Here is a 15,410-nt window from a genome sequence, read left to right on the forward strand (position 1 = left end):
TGCTGGACGCTTCTAACAGTATCTTAGACGCCAAAGTCCGTACCTCCATAACTTCACAAGTACCCGGCAGGAGCAACCACAGCGCTACGCAAGTTCATGACTTGTCACTCTGGCCAGACTCGAAGCCTTTCATCTCTAGATCTGTAGGGGTTCAACCAAGGCTGCCATGAGCAACGTGAGCCCAGAGTTGTAGGTTTTTGGCTCTCGAACATACAAAAGCCAAACTTTCTGTGCTTCTTCCTGTTCCGCGCCTTCTCATTGTCACAGTTTCTGTCGCAAAACGAAAGCGTGTTTTGAACATAGGCTTTCACTAACCATTCGTTCTCGCTTTCCCGGCCGCCACAATGCTAAATCATTCGTCACCATTCTAATCATTTCGCCACCATTGTCGAGCTCGCCTCAATCAATCTCGTCAGGAGCCAAGCGATAGACACATACAAACCGTGGAAGCACCACTGCTCTGATGTCGAGATCCCCCACTCTCCTACTGCATACTAGATATGGAAATGCATCGCTGAGTACTTTTGGGAATGATGAATTCTTGTCGGAAGGACTCGGCAGGTCTCTCGCTTCCACTAGGCAACCCCTACAATCGCTATCATAATGCACAAAGATGTCTAAACTTGAGGTGTGGCCACGGAGACATGAACAAACGGCGTCTCTCAATGGATACAGCTGGCTTTTGCTAAGCACTGTGCATTTCGATAGCTATCTAAAGCAGAAACAGGGAGAAGATAAATCCAGCTTTCCAGCCAAAGACTCCAGGCGTATAAAGGCCAGGGGCACTGCTTGCCGCAGGATACAGCGTCTGATTGACATTCCCACTCTCATACATGAAGAAACTGGTCTTGCCGGAATCCACAGTGTTTTGCGGATCGATGCCTTGAGAGGGGAAGTCGGGTATCTGACATGTTCGCCCCTGCCAACTGTCTCCTGCACAGACGCCACGCCACTCATCTTCTCTTGTTGCATTGCTCGAGTTGAAGTAGGCCTTGACGTAGCTCAGCGTAAGAACAGCATCCTGGGCTGGTGGGCCTCCACTCCATCCAGGGTTGCCTGTAGACCAGTGATTGAGCATCAGGGTCCTAGGGGCGTCAGGGGCATCGCCATTGAAAGTGTTCTCAAACTCTTGCAGCAGCTGACCATCGGCGAAGAAGACGATCCGCTCTGGTGTCCAGTCGAAGCGATACTCGTGGTAACCAGTGCTAGGGTTGAAAGGTAGATCTTGAACGCGGAAAGTGGTCGTGTTGATGGCATTGTAGTTTGCTTCTGCCGAGGCAGGCGACTGAATGACCAGATTGATTGGCGATGAACCATTGCTCTGACGGCTCAGGTATTCCATGTCTATCTCCTGTGAGTCGTTACGATACTGTGACTCGTGTCAGAAGCATATTCCAAATGGTTCCAACATGAACACTCACCCAGAAGAAGGCAGCACAGGTGCCAGGAACATCACTCATCTTCATTCCAACCCTGAAGCTTCCATAACGCATATCTCGGCGCAGACTGTCGATTTCTCCTGAACGTACCATCTGCTCGCCCATGGGCCCCAGCAGATCTTCTTGACCCCTGACCCAAATCTGTAGCCCAGGCGCGCCCCCTAGCTTTCCTTCCCCTGTCCAGTCTTGACGTGAATGTAGCGGATTCAAGACGACATTTTCGATCTCAGCGGCCTTGCCATAGGGTCCCCTAGCCCCTGATGGCGTAATATTGTACGCTTGTACGGCCCATCCCACAGCTTCTGAGGCGGGTACATCAATACTGTCAGGCAGAGTGTATAGGTGTAAGAAGTCGGTCTCTAGGAAATCTGTGAATAAGGCAAAGGGGCTCGAGCTGTTAGTAGAGTTGACCGTGTAGCCACACTCGCAGCGGCGATGGTTGATCTCTGATGAGCACGAGGGTCAGCTGAGATTCCTGAACTACTTCATACGGGGTGGGTGGTTGGCACTGTTGTTCTGGGAGGTAGCAAGTCAGCAATCTTCAAGCTAAGAAGACCTCTCGGAAAATGCTGCATGCATAGAAGAAGCTATCAAGAGACACAAAGCTTTGCAATGTTGACTGCTTTCCGAAGAAACCGCGAGCTTTATGGGCTCTCGATGGAAGTACCGTCAGCTGCAAACACTTCATGCAGTTCAATGCTAGATTTTGCAGAGGGGAGAGACAGATATAACAAGGGGTAGGAGAGATAAGGACAGTATTCACTATCGGTGACCACTACAACGTCAAGCCATATTTGCGAATCTGGTTACTCACGCGTTCCGTAGCAATGGCCAAAAAGGCTGGCGAAGAACAAAGCAACGATCAAGGCGACACACATAGTTCCCATGGCTGGAATAGTTCCAAAGTTTGGGTGCAATCAAAGCGTAGGAAAGAGACGGATGTGTATAGAGATGACTGTCGTGAAGATAGACGTGAAAAGCAGATGGAACATAGGTCGTGTGTCCAAGTAGAAATCGGGAGGAAGTGACGATTTGTAGTGCTGTGACGACGGCTCAGTCGTATGTACTTTCCTGCCAGCTCCATGATTCTCGAAGCCTTTGCACAACCTCACAAAAGGCAAAGATGACGCTGAAGAGCAACCTACGTATTCTGACAGCCACCCCTCCAAAGCGTCTTTCGGTGCTGTCACCCCTCTAGTGGCTGATCCAAATTACGTTTGCGACACTTGGCTGCCGTAGCTGTTCATTGTTGAACGGATAGCTGGGAGAAAGGGTCGTATGTTGTACTGCCGATCCGGCATGCAGGAAACTTGCATGTCTCAGCTTGCAACTGTGTAACCAAGCTATACGCAACAGAAAACAATTGGTCCAGAGATTGAAAGTGAAGGGAGGCGTTCGTACGGACCTAATCGATCAATGCATTACATAGCCGTTTGACCGCATTTCAGTGCAGCAAAGAATCATCTCGATACCATTTGATCTCCCTTCTTTCTCCTTCTCTCATCTGCCTTGCTGTCTCTGAGACCTGTCAACACACCATATGCCACTGAAAACGAAGAATAAAACAGAAGACGAGATTCGTCCGTAACCCATTGCCCATATCTGGCTTGCTCCGGCCAGATCCTCGAACGCGCTAACGCCAGAAAAACACCCTCTTGCCTTTTGATGTCCAACCACTTTCCAGAACAGTCTTCTGAGATTTCCGTCTGCCTTGCTGCTGTTGACTGCGGCTAGACGGCGGTGATTCTGGAGATTTGACATACATGCATGTACATTCTCCCACATGCAGTCTTCGAATGTCTGTAGCTCCTTGAGTCATATTATGTTGCTTGATCAGATCTTACCGGTGCACGGCACCATCTCTTAGTGTGCGTGGTAATGATGAGTGAAAAACTCGGTAATAGTATTCGACGATGAGATCAATGCGTCTGTCCCTCGGAACATAGCATGGTGGGCTTCGACAGCTCACAGGAAGCCCGATTCGGAAAGTAATCTGTTTCGACTCAGCACTATGCTCGTCTGCTCGTCTCAAAAATTGGCAGCATAGCTTACCGGGCAATCTTCTCATCCTCCCTCTCTCTCGGCTCGACTGCTAAACTGCGGTCGTACATCTCATGCACATCGCCTGCTGTTTGCATGTTCGTGAGGATGTACTCCTGAAGCTCCGGGACAGGCTGCAATGGATAAGGCACATTCTGGTACTGTTGAATATCGCGAATGACCTCTGCAGTCTTGCTGCGCTTGGCGAAATTGATGAGGTTGGTCTTCTTGATGACTCCTGGGATACCATCCTCGATGAAGGTAAGATCGGTTAGGTAAACACCTGATATCACGTCAGTAGTAGTCCAGATGGTCAACAGTGCTCAACGTACCAAAGAATGGGATGCATGGGGGGTTGGCCTTGTGCAATGTTTCCCTGTAGTCTGAGAAGTTCTTCGTACTTCCCATCAACTTCCTCATAACCTCTAGAGTTGCTTGGGTCTTTTGATTAACCTGAGCCCATGTGCGACCCAGACGATGAATAGGTGCTGTGCCCAGTGCTGAAATGATCGATGTGAGAGTCGAATAATTGTTGAGTTGACGACATTTCTACAAAGTGTCAGCTTCGAAGATCTCCAGACCTAAAGAGCACAAACTTACATCTGCGACTGCCACGAAATGCTTAATAACAATCACACGTCTCTTGACATCAGCTTGAGTCAGGATCATCTGAGCAACCCAGTTGGTCAGCTGGTTAGAGTGCAGAATCAAAGCCTTGACATTAGCAGCAGGATCGGGCTCATTGGGTTGAAGCTTCTTTTGCCACGTCTTGTTCAAGCACTCAGTTGCCTTGATCTTGCAGTACAGTCTACACTCAATGATGGTGAGCTGTCTAGCGAATTCCAGAGCATCGATATCAAGGAACTTCAGCTTCTTGATGTTCTTCGGAATAATCGGTGTAGGCGTCCTTTCGGAGTTTAGTGTCAGCACCAAGCGTTTGCCAGGAGCGTCCTGTCCACGCATTCTCTGCTCAATGGCTGTCATCAGAGGACCGGCACCGGGTGTGCTGCCAGAGGCAACTGTTTCCTTGGCGAAGGAGTAGACTCTGTGCATGAGTTGTTGGTTCGCCTCACTGTTCTCTTCCATCCAGTAGTTGTCAAACCAACTCTTCAAGATGTTGACGACACGGAACCTGATAGGCTTTTGCTTCTTATTGACCCACGTCTCGAGATCGTGAGGATTTAGACCGTAGGGTGGTTGCACGTTCCATCGCTTGACCAAGATTTCGAACAGCTCGCTAGCAGATGTGAAAGATCGGTATGTCAGTAGGAATGTGTTGTTGAATGGCGAGTCCAAACGATCGTGCCGTGTCAGTTGTTCAACAAGACCAGTCAAGGTACCGCCACGCAACTGAGCAGGAACCAACTTAGTGTCGTAAGCAATTTCACCTTCATGGTCAAGTTTGAGGAAGTCTGGGACATCCTCCTGCTGTATCGTTGCAGGTACTTCGCCAAAGAAGCGCTTGAGTTTCGAGTTGTCTGCAAGACGTGGCGTCTCGACAGTCGGCTCGGGGCTTTCTACGAAGCTCTTTGCTGGGCCCAGGTCGTTAGGCTTACCCCTGAGAGTTGACCCTCCACGAGGTTCCTCAACGTAGGTGCTTTCGCTGTTGCGACTATGTTCGCTCGGCGTCGCAATTGAATCCTGAGGCATCATTTCCGCTAATAATTGCAGAGAAAATTGCAACTGGCTGGAAGACATATCAAGCTCACGCGCAACAAGTTTGACATGAGTTATGCGCTCCTCGAGCGAACTGCCTCTGTGATCAGACCACTCGTCACTTAGAGGACTGGCCACGGTCTGGCAAGCGACCACCAGCTCTGAGGAGTTGTCGTAAAACTTCTGCTTCTGCGTGCTGAAATCGATGATTTGAGGATTTCTGAAGGTAGATCCAAGCGGTGCCAGATTGATACTCTCGACAGCGGCAGAATATGGCCGACAGGCTTCAACGACTCGACAAGCATCTTCAGAGATGGCTTGACTCACCTTCTTGTGTTTCTTGGGGGTGACCAATTTGTCACTGAAGGCTAGGTGTTTGTCCATCCGGCGGACGCTGATAGAAATGTTCTTTCTCATGTCGTCCATTCGTTCAAGTAGAGTCTGGTCAAGGTGGGCGTTCGGTTCGATAACGGTGTCTGTGTCTTGCTGTAGGAAAGGCTGCGATGCAGCAGAAGGATCACCAAGAACCAGACCATTATTCTGCCAACTTCCACCCGAACGAATACCTGACACAAAGCCAGGCGTGAGACGAGGGATCTCTTCACCTCGTTGCTGGCGCGCAACTTCAACATAACCATAGACGCCGTGCAACAAGCCCTCGGCTTCTTGCAAGCACTTGGAGTACGAGTCCGGGGTAGTGAAGTCTGCGGCGGCGAAATGGGAAGACAAAACCAGCTTGGAGAAGCTCGACATCATTTCCCTAAAATGAGGATACAAGGCTTTGTTTGTCGAAATGATCGAGGGATTGCCAGAGTGGTTGTCGGTAGTGCCGGATCCTGCGGCAAGCAGAAGACGAAGGTGATCCGAGATATCCTCTGCTCTTCTCACAAACTCGCTCTTGTGGCTATTGTCAATCGACTCGCGGTAACGCTGGACAGCTCGGCGCATGTCCTCAACCAATGTATTCCAGGTAAGAAGAACCGTCTGAGAGTCGTCGAAGCAGCGACGTGAGATGACCAGATCGTCTTTCTGGGCGGGTGTAACAGGGCTGTTGATGAAGGAGGTCATAGCGGTGCCGTTGGAGTTGTTGGCGTAACTCGAGGTGGACATGTTGGCGACATCGGTTCGCGATCTAGTGAGCGGGGACGTGTTCCTGAGCGACTCGGACGAAGTTGCAGGAGAGAGGGCGTTTGAGACATACGAGCCTCGATTGCGCTGGAAAGGGGTGGACGTTAGAGGAGCCTTCTTTGTTTCAATTGCATACGACACTCACCAAAGACGTCCTGGAGCGCGTCATGTCGGCCTCGCTCGCAGATTCGTAGTCAGCTTCAGATTCGGCACGCTCGTAGCCACGTGCAAGCATCTCGGGTGGAGGACGGGACTGGTCGTGTTGAAGCACATGGTAGCGATCGTGGGGGCCTGTTTCGGCATGTTGTGTGGGGTTCTCCAGTGGCAGTTCCATTGTACTGACGCCAGTCAGAGTGTTGAAGTAGAAGAGTCGGCCGTCGGGTGTGGCCTGTGGTATCCAGAAAGCAGCCTCCTCCTGACTATCCTGGGCAGGGTCGGCGTGACGGTAGGAAGACTCGGGGGCCACGTCGTCGAGATGGTTGCGTGCATGAGGTTGAGTGTGAGCATCCGACATGCGGGCAGGCTGAGCAGCGACATCGTTGGGCTGGGCAATGAGCTCGCAGTAGTTGCTGGGAAACCATCCTCGCACGCCGCGGATTATGCCATCCCACCAGCCGCTCTCGAGTTGGGTGATGACCTGGATGATGTCGCCTTGCCGGAAGCTCAGACTGGTGCGATCGTCGGCGTCGTAGTCGTAGAGAGCGCGCACATACATGGTGCCCATTGGGGAGGATGCGAGGCCATTCATGTTGACATTCACCGAGTGAACACGCCCTCGGGCGTCTCGCGATCTGCGGGACCTCGGTGTCGCTGGCTAGAGGATTGAAGCTTGAGATTCGGGGAGGATGTCGGCGCCGAGGCGTGTGTTACGGCCACGGCCCTGTTGTGTCGTGGAGATCAGCGCCGAGTGAATTCGGTCGAGGCCGGGGGACGCTACGAGGGGTCGAAGGGTGAGACTCTGAGACTCTCGAGTGAAGGAAAAGCGGCCGCCCCGAGTCAAGGCGCAATGACGGGGTCGAAGGCGACGTGGGCGCAAAGAGTGACTGCAGTCAGAACGGGCGATGGTCGTGGGCGGTGTGAGAGCACAGTGAAGGCTGCGTCGAGATGCACATCCAACCGTCGACGACTCAGCTGCCCTTGTACGCTTTGGGCCTCATGTTTTGGCTACACCGATATGCGCCCTCGTCCCTGTTCTGACGCCAACGTCCAGACGTGCTGACATGTACCGCTACCAACCTCTCCCCAGCTCCCAGGAGGAATGAAACATGGAATGACAACAACCAAACACTGTCTGTAACCCAGCCTGCCTATTCTGCCCTGACACTCGCGACCATCAGCTCTGGTCTCGGTTCCGCCGAGCCTTGTTGCCGTCTTCGCTCATGTCTATCTCGTCTCTGTTGTCCACTCTCGCGTTTCGCACGCATCGCAAGTCAACGACTGGCTACTCCTTAACGCTCGTGGCTTTCTACTTTGTTCAATCCTACCTATCTTCGCGATACAGGCACATCTATAACAGAGCAGCGGGAGCCGACTGTGATGAGGTGTCAGAGAAAAGGCAAGCACCTCTCCTGTTGAACATTTCGTTCTTTGACGCTCACTTTGACAACAACGAGTCTTTGCCTACCATTGATTGTTCGATCTTGTATTGCCTAGATCCGTGCCAGACTCAGCTCTTGTTGGATGGGGTACTTCTGTTATCTACATTCTCGTTATTGAATAACGATCCCCCTCTTCCTTTGCGCAGAACATCTTGTGATGCACTGCCATCGAAGCTCACGTGGCCCTCGACGCGCCCCATGCATCCTGCCCACCAGTATCCTGCATCTCCTGCCCTTCTCTGTAACGCCATGTCCAATCATGAACTTGTCATGCACTGCGGCTAGAGTGGCATCGCACAGCACAACGCCTTCGGCACACAATGCCCGATGTTCCGTCGCAAGACTGGACTGCAGTCAGGAAAGCGCCTGTACTTAGCGAGTAAGATCACCTCGAGTACGAACAAAGTCGACTCTACCTTGTGACAATAATCGCGTACATTTTCACTGCTCAAGTACGCCATTGATCTTGTACCACACTGCCCTTGCTTGATGTATCAAATCGCCGAGTGGGTGTCGCCGATCTGCCCTTCGAACAAACGCCCATCTTTGCTGCAACTAGTCCTTCCGCTGTCAATCATCCTGTCAACAGTGCAGTAGTCTTTGCGGCCCTGCTTTCCAACTCGCCGCCACGTCATTTATGTCTGCTCGCATTTCTCCGTTACCTAACACGAGGTGCATCGTAACAGACCTGAGGTTGCGGAGAATATTGGCGGTATATGTCCAGATGAGGAAACTTACTTTAAATACCGGCATACTTGAGATTACGACCCTAAGTACCATCATGTAACCCAGACCCGGGTCGTCCGTAGTGCATCTCGGGCTTTCATGTGATGTTGTTTGCCTAGAATTCTCACCTCATGTGGGTAGTACAGAGGAGAGCGGCTAGAGCAGTCAACGTGAGATGTGTCGCGTCTCTGAGAGCCTTGTGCGATCACGCCAACCAAAAACAATTCTCGTAGGACTGGTTATACAAAACCTATTGTCTGTTTGTTCCAGACGGCGCTGGAAGAAATCACTAGCTTGATAGCTTGGAAAACAACGCGACATTGATATGTCTTCGAGATAACCTAATGTAAACTCGACGCGCAGTGCCAACACAGCCCGCGTTGCGGAATATAGTCCTTACGCGATGGTCGTGGCACCGCGTCTTCTTTTGGGATCGAGCCCAAGAGGCTGAAGAACAGTCTTGCAGTTGCGTCAGCTCAACGTCCATCCCTTTGTCAACGTCTCTTCAATGCGTTGCGAAGGGCAAACCACGCTGGACTGATCGATCACTGCCGGAGGTGAGCGATCAGAAGTGGCTACCCGCACCACCATCTCAAGCGGCAACCCTGACAATTTGTGTCTATGCCGAGTTCAATCAACCACCCGTCGCAAGGTCAGATGGTGCCCTCAGAGGGACAAATCATCAATCAGATACGCGTCGCGAGTTGAACAAGCTTCGTTGATGCCGGGCTATGTTCAAGCCCAGTTCATGAGCCTACGCTTCCCCTGGAGCCCGTCTCTGGACCAATACCCCGGTCGAGATAGATGACAAGGCTCATAAAAATTGGAGCAATGTCCCAGCTCCCAACGCTGGGGGACTGCCGCAGGCTTAGAGAATGGCTTCCGCCCAAGACTTAAATTGAAACAGCAGTGGTATACTTATCAATGATGTCGTGTCCAGCCCCCTTTCGAGTCCAGAGACGAGAAATATTGCCCAGATTCGTTTGGCAAATAGATTGCCTCTTGACGTGTCTTTTCCGTTGACCATCTGACTCGGTGCGATCTTTTGCGACTGAAATCTCTGATCAAAAAATGTCGTCGAGGTTCAAGGAAATTCAAGAGTTGACGCGCTAAGCATCCGGTTCGCGGCGAGCGAGGGGTGACCACCGGCGTGCAAACGGAAGACAGCATCCGCTGGGAGCGAAGTGGGGCTATGCCAGATGGCCCGACCCGCAGCTTCTCGTCGTCCCCTCCGTTTTCCTTCACGATGGTAGACGAGCACACGCTCATGCCGGGTAATAGACACCACGTGCTGGAAGAACCTTCTGAAGCTGTAGCAGTGTATGAAGATTGATAGACAAGCGGTCGGATCGGCAGAAAAGTGTTTCGAGAATAAATCCGAGCTTCGATGTGGTTACAGACCAGAAATAGTCAGAAAAAGCAAAACATGATGATCAGATTCGTCCCAAAAAGTTGGGATTTGGAAAGTTCGCTGGCACCCAAGATAGCTGCCGGATCGAAGTTCCTATGCCTTAGTTCGACTTAGACCATCGATAATTCTGCAAGATGCAGCGATGCCAGGAACAAGTAATTTGGTCGGGACCAAAAACGGAGAGGCTCATGCAGCTTGAAGATCGTCCAAACACGACACATGAAGCAATGCAAAGATCATGACGATGTTCGAAGCTCTGCTTTCCGAGTCGACAAAGGGATCAGTCTCTTCGTTGGCCAGTCGGCAGAATGAGATGATAAGGGGGCTGGATTAGAAATAGAAGATACATCGGCGTCCGGCTACATGCATAACGTGGCGCCTTGCACAGACTCGCAGTGGCTCGAATGTGCATGGAAATTGAGTGCGCATGATGGTTGTCTTGAGACTGGACCCGGAGAAAGGTGCAGTCGACGGCGATGTGGCAAGACTGGCGGTCTGGCAGAAGCACAAAGGAGAATGAGAGTGTCCAGTTAATGTAGAGGCATCGCTAATTAGTCGAGACATCAGACGGAGACGGGATAGACTCTTGTGCTCTCTGGCAAACGAGAGGTGGTGATTTGACGGAAGTCGCGTGCGTACAGCGACCAGTCATGACGAGAAGGCGCTGAACAACGTTTCGTTTCGCTGTCAACGTGCTGGCGACTGGGCTGAAATGGTCGGATAGACTCGCTGGAGGCGAGAGCACAGGGCAAATGGCAGGAAAGGGCTTAGGCAGTCGAAGGAATGACAGACAAGCTGCCACGGGCGACAAGCAAGCTGCGACTTGCAACAATCCAAACAGGATATCAGCCACAGGCGTGATGATTAGCTCCTAGGTAGTTTATGACAGCGCTCGGACACGGTACGGATCCAGCGCCAGGGTTGTGAGGTGCCCCGCGTCGTTAGGGACGTAAACTGGCAGCACTCGCGCCTCTTTTCGTTCTTTCCACTTTTGAGTTCTTTCCCCTCGTTCCTTCCTTCTCACATCATACTGATTTCTTCGCTCTTGCCTCGTGCCCCTCCAAACCCCCTCCCAACTCCCCCACCCGCCACTTTTTGGCTGGCTTCACTATCTTGTATCCTGCGTCGAGACGTCTGAAAGGGCTTCGTCGCAATCCACCGTTCAATGAGCAGCATAATATCGCCCATGCAACGTAATCATTCAAATCAGCCCCAGTTCATCAAGACTTAATCCCTACGCACCGGTCGGCCTCTGTTGTCTGGACATAGCCCGAAGCATTCAACATCTTCACCTCGCCACCACATCTTTTCCTTGACCCCGACTCCCTCCGCCTCTACCTCCGCCATGCCTGCTGCCTCATCGTCCACCACTCTTCTCCCGGCCGCCGGCTCGGCCTCGCCTACCATCAGCCGCAAGTCGTCAGCCTCAGCACCCGAAAAGAAATACAAGTGCCAGTTCTGCAATCGCGCCTTCAGCAGAAGTGAGCACCGCAGCAGACACGAAAGATCGCGTAAGTTGGCCCTTTCCGCCACTGCACATGTGCCCTTGACCTTGCCAGACACTGATTTTGTTCTTTTAGATACCAAGGAACGCCCTTTCAAATGCCTCAAGTGCCGTAGCACATTTGTGCGTCGCGACCTGCTTTTACGCCACGACCGTACTGTACACGCAAAGGATGGAGGTGTGCCGCTGCAGAGCGACACTAAGCGCAGAAGCAACGCGTCGAAGCAGTCGCCAGAAGTCGTGTCACCCAAGCTTCCCATGGGCATGGAGCAAGCAACCATCGAGCAAATGAGTGCTGACGACGGTCTTTTTGGAGTCGAAGAGGCCGCTATGCTGATGACCAACTTTCAACAGAAGGCTGCGATGTCCACCCAGGGATCCATGCCCGAGCCTATCCTGGCCGAGCCCTCGTACTCGCAGGCCAGTTCCATGACGCTTCCTCAGATGCACTCACAAACCCACTGGGACACGATGGAAACCATGATGCCTCATCCCATGGCCAAGTCGCATTCAATGTCGTCTCAAAGCACCGCAACTGGTCACGACCATCGCGCGCCTCAATCCTCTACTGGTGCTATGGGTATTCACAACCAGTTGCCTCCGCTCATGGAGCAGCAATTCGGCAATCCATCGCTCTCAGCACTCGGAACACCTGGTGCCCTGTCTCCGTTCACTTCGATGATGGGACCCGTATCTCCAGTCGACTACCGTCGCTCGCCCGGCCCTCCCCAGGTCTGCACGATGCCCAAGCCGCCTCAGGTCGAATCCGAGGATCAGATTGCCAGCATCCTCAACAACATCAAGCACTGTGATAGCGAGGGTGCTCTGCTCGACACATTCCGTCTGCCTCTCGGCGACGACTTGAACCGTTACCTGTCGACATACTTCAACTTGTTCCATCATCACCTGCCATTCTTGCATCCGTCGTCGTTCAACCCAGCGCACGTCTCGGCACCTCTGCTCTTGTCGGTCCTCTCAGTCGGCGCCCTCTACGCCTTCGAGCAAGATTCTGCGTACATGCTTCACATTGGCTCCAAGCTCCTGATCAACCAGTTCCTTGTCAACAAAGAGAACTTCAGCTCTCGCAAGTGTCCCATCTGGGCTATGCAAGCCACTCTGCTCAACATGATATTCGCCAGCTGGAGTGGTGATCCGAAGGGCCTTGAATGGGCCTGCTCGGTCAAGAGTCTTGTCGCCAACATGGTCGCCGGTAACAGATACGAGCTCAAGCTGCGCACCGAGGCTCGTCAGGGCGCGCAGCCCAGCCATCAAGAGTGGATCGAAGATGAGAGCTGTCGCCGCACCTACTACGCTGTCTATATCTTCTTTGGCCTGCTAACCATGACCTACAACCACACGCCTGCCATCAGTTTCAACGAGTTCGACACTTTGGAGCTGCCTTCGTCGGAAACTCTGTGGGCCCTCGACGTGAATCAGAGTGCTATCTGGCACGAAAGCATGAAGACTACGAATATCATCACATTCCAGGAATCTCATTGCAACCTCTTCCAGGGCGAGCCTGCTCGTTACAGTGCTTTTGCGACTCGCGTCATGATCAACGCTCTCTTCCTCGAAGTTTGGTATCATAAGAGATGCCCCGAGGCTCTGCAGGACGTCGTGACCGAATACAAGCTTCGCCTGGCCTTGGAGTCGTGGGAGAAGTCTCTCGAGATCTGTGAGCCCGAGACTGTTGTGGTTCAGCTCAGTGCACCTCACCGTGGACATCCTCTCATCTTCAATGCCATGGCTGTTTATCGCAACACGACTGCTAGACTCATGGTGGATCTCAAGTCGGTCCAAGAGGCTCTTCGCTATCACGATCCTTACGAAGTTGCTGCTGCCATGACCAACGCAAGAGACAAGGTCAAGCGCTCGCCTGAGATGCTCAAGGTTATCCAAGCCTGTTTCGATTGTGTCGAAGTCGCTGCTATACATGGCATTCGGTGGGTTGCTCGCACCTCGGCCACCAACTGGAGCATCGAACACCCGCTGTGTGGACTCGACCTCATGGTCATCTTGACTCTCTGGCTCTGGCGCGTTGAGCACGACGACGAGGCCCCCAACGCCGATGAGATAGCCATGTACGAGAAGCTTCGCAACCTCTTCGACGATGACTCGGTCGAGATGTACGGCAAGCTCAGCTCGATGGTTGCCCGCATCTGGGGCAGCATGATTGACGAAGTAGTCGTCTGGGGCATCACTAAACTCATGGGCGAATCATTCAAGCTCCACGCTCAGGCACTTTCTGGTTATGAGGAAGCTATGCTCGCTCAAGAACAGGCGCATTCTGCTCCCACCATGACCTCTCACAATCTTGCAGTAGCGGCCTACTGATACTGCAACACACTTTTCACGACCCCTTCTCCGACCACATCTCACGCCTCTGTTACCGATCCGTCTCATACCCGAGACGGATGATCTCCTCTCAACTTTTTGCGTTTTCCTTTTGCTTGCACTTTCCTATCTCCTTTAGCCGCGTTATGTCTTTCGCAGCAAGATGCTTCAAAAGCGTGCGGTAGTCATGGTCTTCCTTGGGTTTGCCGGCAACGGTTCTGGTGGCGGGTTCGGGCTTGGTAATACTCCTTTCCTTCCTTAATACCCCCTCTACGCCTCGCACTGTCGGCTGGCCCGCCTTGTCTAATCTGTTGTTTCCTTTGCTTTTTTTTTCTCTTTCTGCTTTTCTTTTCACTTTTTGCTTTGGACCCAGAATACCAAGCTCTCTGTGCGATTTGTGTTTTTGGGAAAGTATTGTTTATTTGGGATTGTGTTTTGTTTGACTTTCTCGGAGATATCTTGCAGTGCGCATAGCGTGGTTTCTGCTACCTTAGTTCATCTTTTTCTCGCTTTTCTGTAGAGCATACATGTCATCTTTGTCTTCATTCCTTGGTAATCTGTGTCTTGCGCTCTTGTGATATTCCGTGTGAACTGCTCTCATGCAGTTCTGTCCCACCTCTCCACTCCCATCAAAAACACCTGCTTGGCTCACACCTGGGCCTGCCTCGAGGTTGCTTTTGGAGCATCAGCCTGACCTCCCGTGAAAGCAGCATGCTCATGATGCGGCTTGTAGTAGTAACCATTCTCCCTCGGCATCAAGTCTGGCTCCAAGTTCGCAAACACGGTCTCCAACAGCCTCTTGATACCCTCCTCATGACCCGCATCCCTATTCCAGACCTGCACCAACACACTCGTAAATCTCACACTCAAACTCACACCACAGATATCATCCCTGAACTGCTGTCTGTCGCTCTCGACTGCAGCCTGCAGCTTTTCGCCCACAGCCAGCAAAGCAATCTTCTCCCAGAATGCCGGGGCGCGGTCCTTGTGCACGCGAAAGGTCCAACAGCCGCCGTGTAAGTTGCGGGGGTCTTCCCAGAGGGGCTTCACGTTTTTGTGGAAGAGATGGACGGAATCGCGTAAAGGCAAGGCTGAGACGTCGAAGTTGTTGAAGACATTCCAGAAGGTGCGAACGTCGGAGATTGCGGCCAGGTGTACCAGTCTGTCTTCGTAGTTTGTTGATGAGGGGGTTCCTGTAGCAGGGGAAGTGGTGGGAGAGGTTGTGGTTGATGGAGAGGTTGTGGATGTGGATGCTGATGCTGATGAAGTAGTTGTGGCAACGCGGTCTTGACGATCGTGCCAGAAGTCCCAGGCATGTACAAGAGGCGGTGCACGGAGCTTGTTCAAGAGGTTTGCGCGCATTTCTTTGCCGCGAGCTGGTGTTGGTATTTCTGATGCTGTTGGTGCTGGTACTGCATTGTCTGCTATGGCACCGAGGTTTTGAAACCCTGACATGACTCCTGATTTCTTTCTGTGAGTCTGATCTTATTACTTTCTTTTTTCTGTGTTTGGTGTTAGGTTTGCTCTCGAGTGAATATCTAATGTTTCTCAGGATGTGTTGCGGATGAGTTATG

General features: G+C 52.1%; 4 protein-coding genes across 4 annotated transcripts; 1 reads left to right on the forward strand and 3 right to left on the reverse strand.

Annotated features, from left to right (window-relative positions):
• Window positions 1-712: 712 nt before the first annotated feature.
• Window positions 713-3,032, reverse strand: M436DRAFT_69051 (glycoside hydrolase family 16 protein; the record flags this gene model as incomplete). Its single annotated transcript, XM_013576799.1, has 4 exons — window positions 713-1,369; window positions 1,422-1,883; window positions 2,801-2,844; window positions 3,029-3,032. 4 exons carry the CDS (start codon window positions 3,030-3,032, stop codon window positions 713-715), a joined length of 1,167 nt encoding a protein of 388 aa, XP_013432253.1.
• Window positions 3,033-3,404: 372 nt separating this feature from the next.
• On the reverse strand, window positions 3,405-7,011 carry M436DRAFT_36700 (guanine-nucleotide dissociation stimulator CDC25; the record flags this gene model as incomplete). Its single annotated transcript, XM_013576448.1, has 5 exons — window positions 3,405-3,432; window positions 3,492-3,762; window positions 3,812-4,028; window positions 4,080-6,350; window positions 6,403-7,011. 5 exons carry the CDS (start codon window positions 7,009-7,011, stop codon window positions 3,405-3,407), a joined length of 3,396 nt encoding a protein of 1,131 aa, XP_013431902.1.
• Window positions 7,012-11,343: 4,332 nt separating this feature from the next.
• M436DRAFT_35547 (uncharacterized protein) lies at window positions 11,344-13,836 on the forward strand (the record flags this gene model as incomplete). Its single annotated transcript, XM_013576235.1, has 2 exons — window positions 11,344-11,509; window positions 11,579-13,836. The coding sequence occupies 2 exons, from the start codon at window positions 11,344-11,346 to the stop codon at window positions 13,834-13,836; spliced, it is 2,424 nt and encodes an 807-aa protein (XP_013431689.1).
• Window positions 13,837-14,526: 690 nt separating this feature from the next.
• On the reverse strand, window positions 14,527-15,291 carry M436DRAFT_29055 (translation initiation factor eIF4e; the record flags this gene model as incomplete). The annotated part of the gene is made up of 1 exon (XM_013576075.1): window positions 14,527-15,291. A coding segment is annotated over one exon (765 nt), but the record flags the coding sequence as incomplete, so codon positions are not given.
• Between the last annotated feature and the right edge of the window lie 119 nt (window positions 15,292-15,410).

Source organism: Aureobasidium namibiae, assembly GCF_000721765.1.
Source record: "Aureobasidium namibiae CBS 147.97 unplaced genomic scaffold scaffold_1, whole genome shotgun sequence".
NCBI classification, from domain to species: domain Eukaryota; kingdom Fungi; phylum Ascomycota; class Dothideomycetes; order Dothideales; family Saccotheciaceae; genus Aureobasidium; species Aureobasidium namibiae.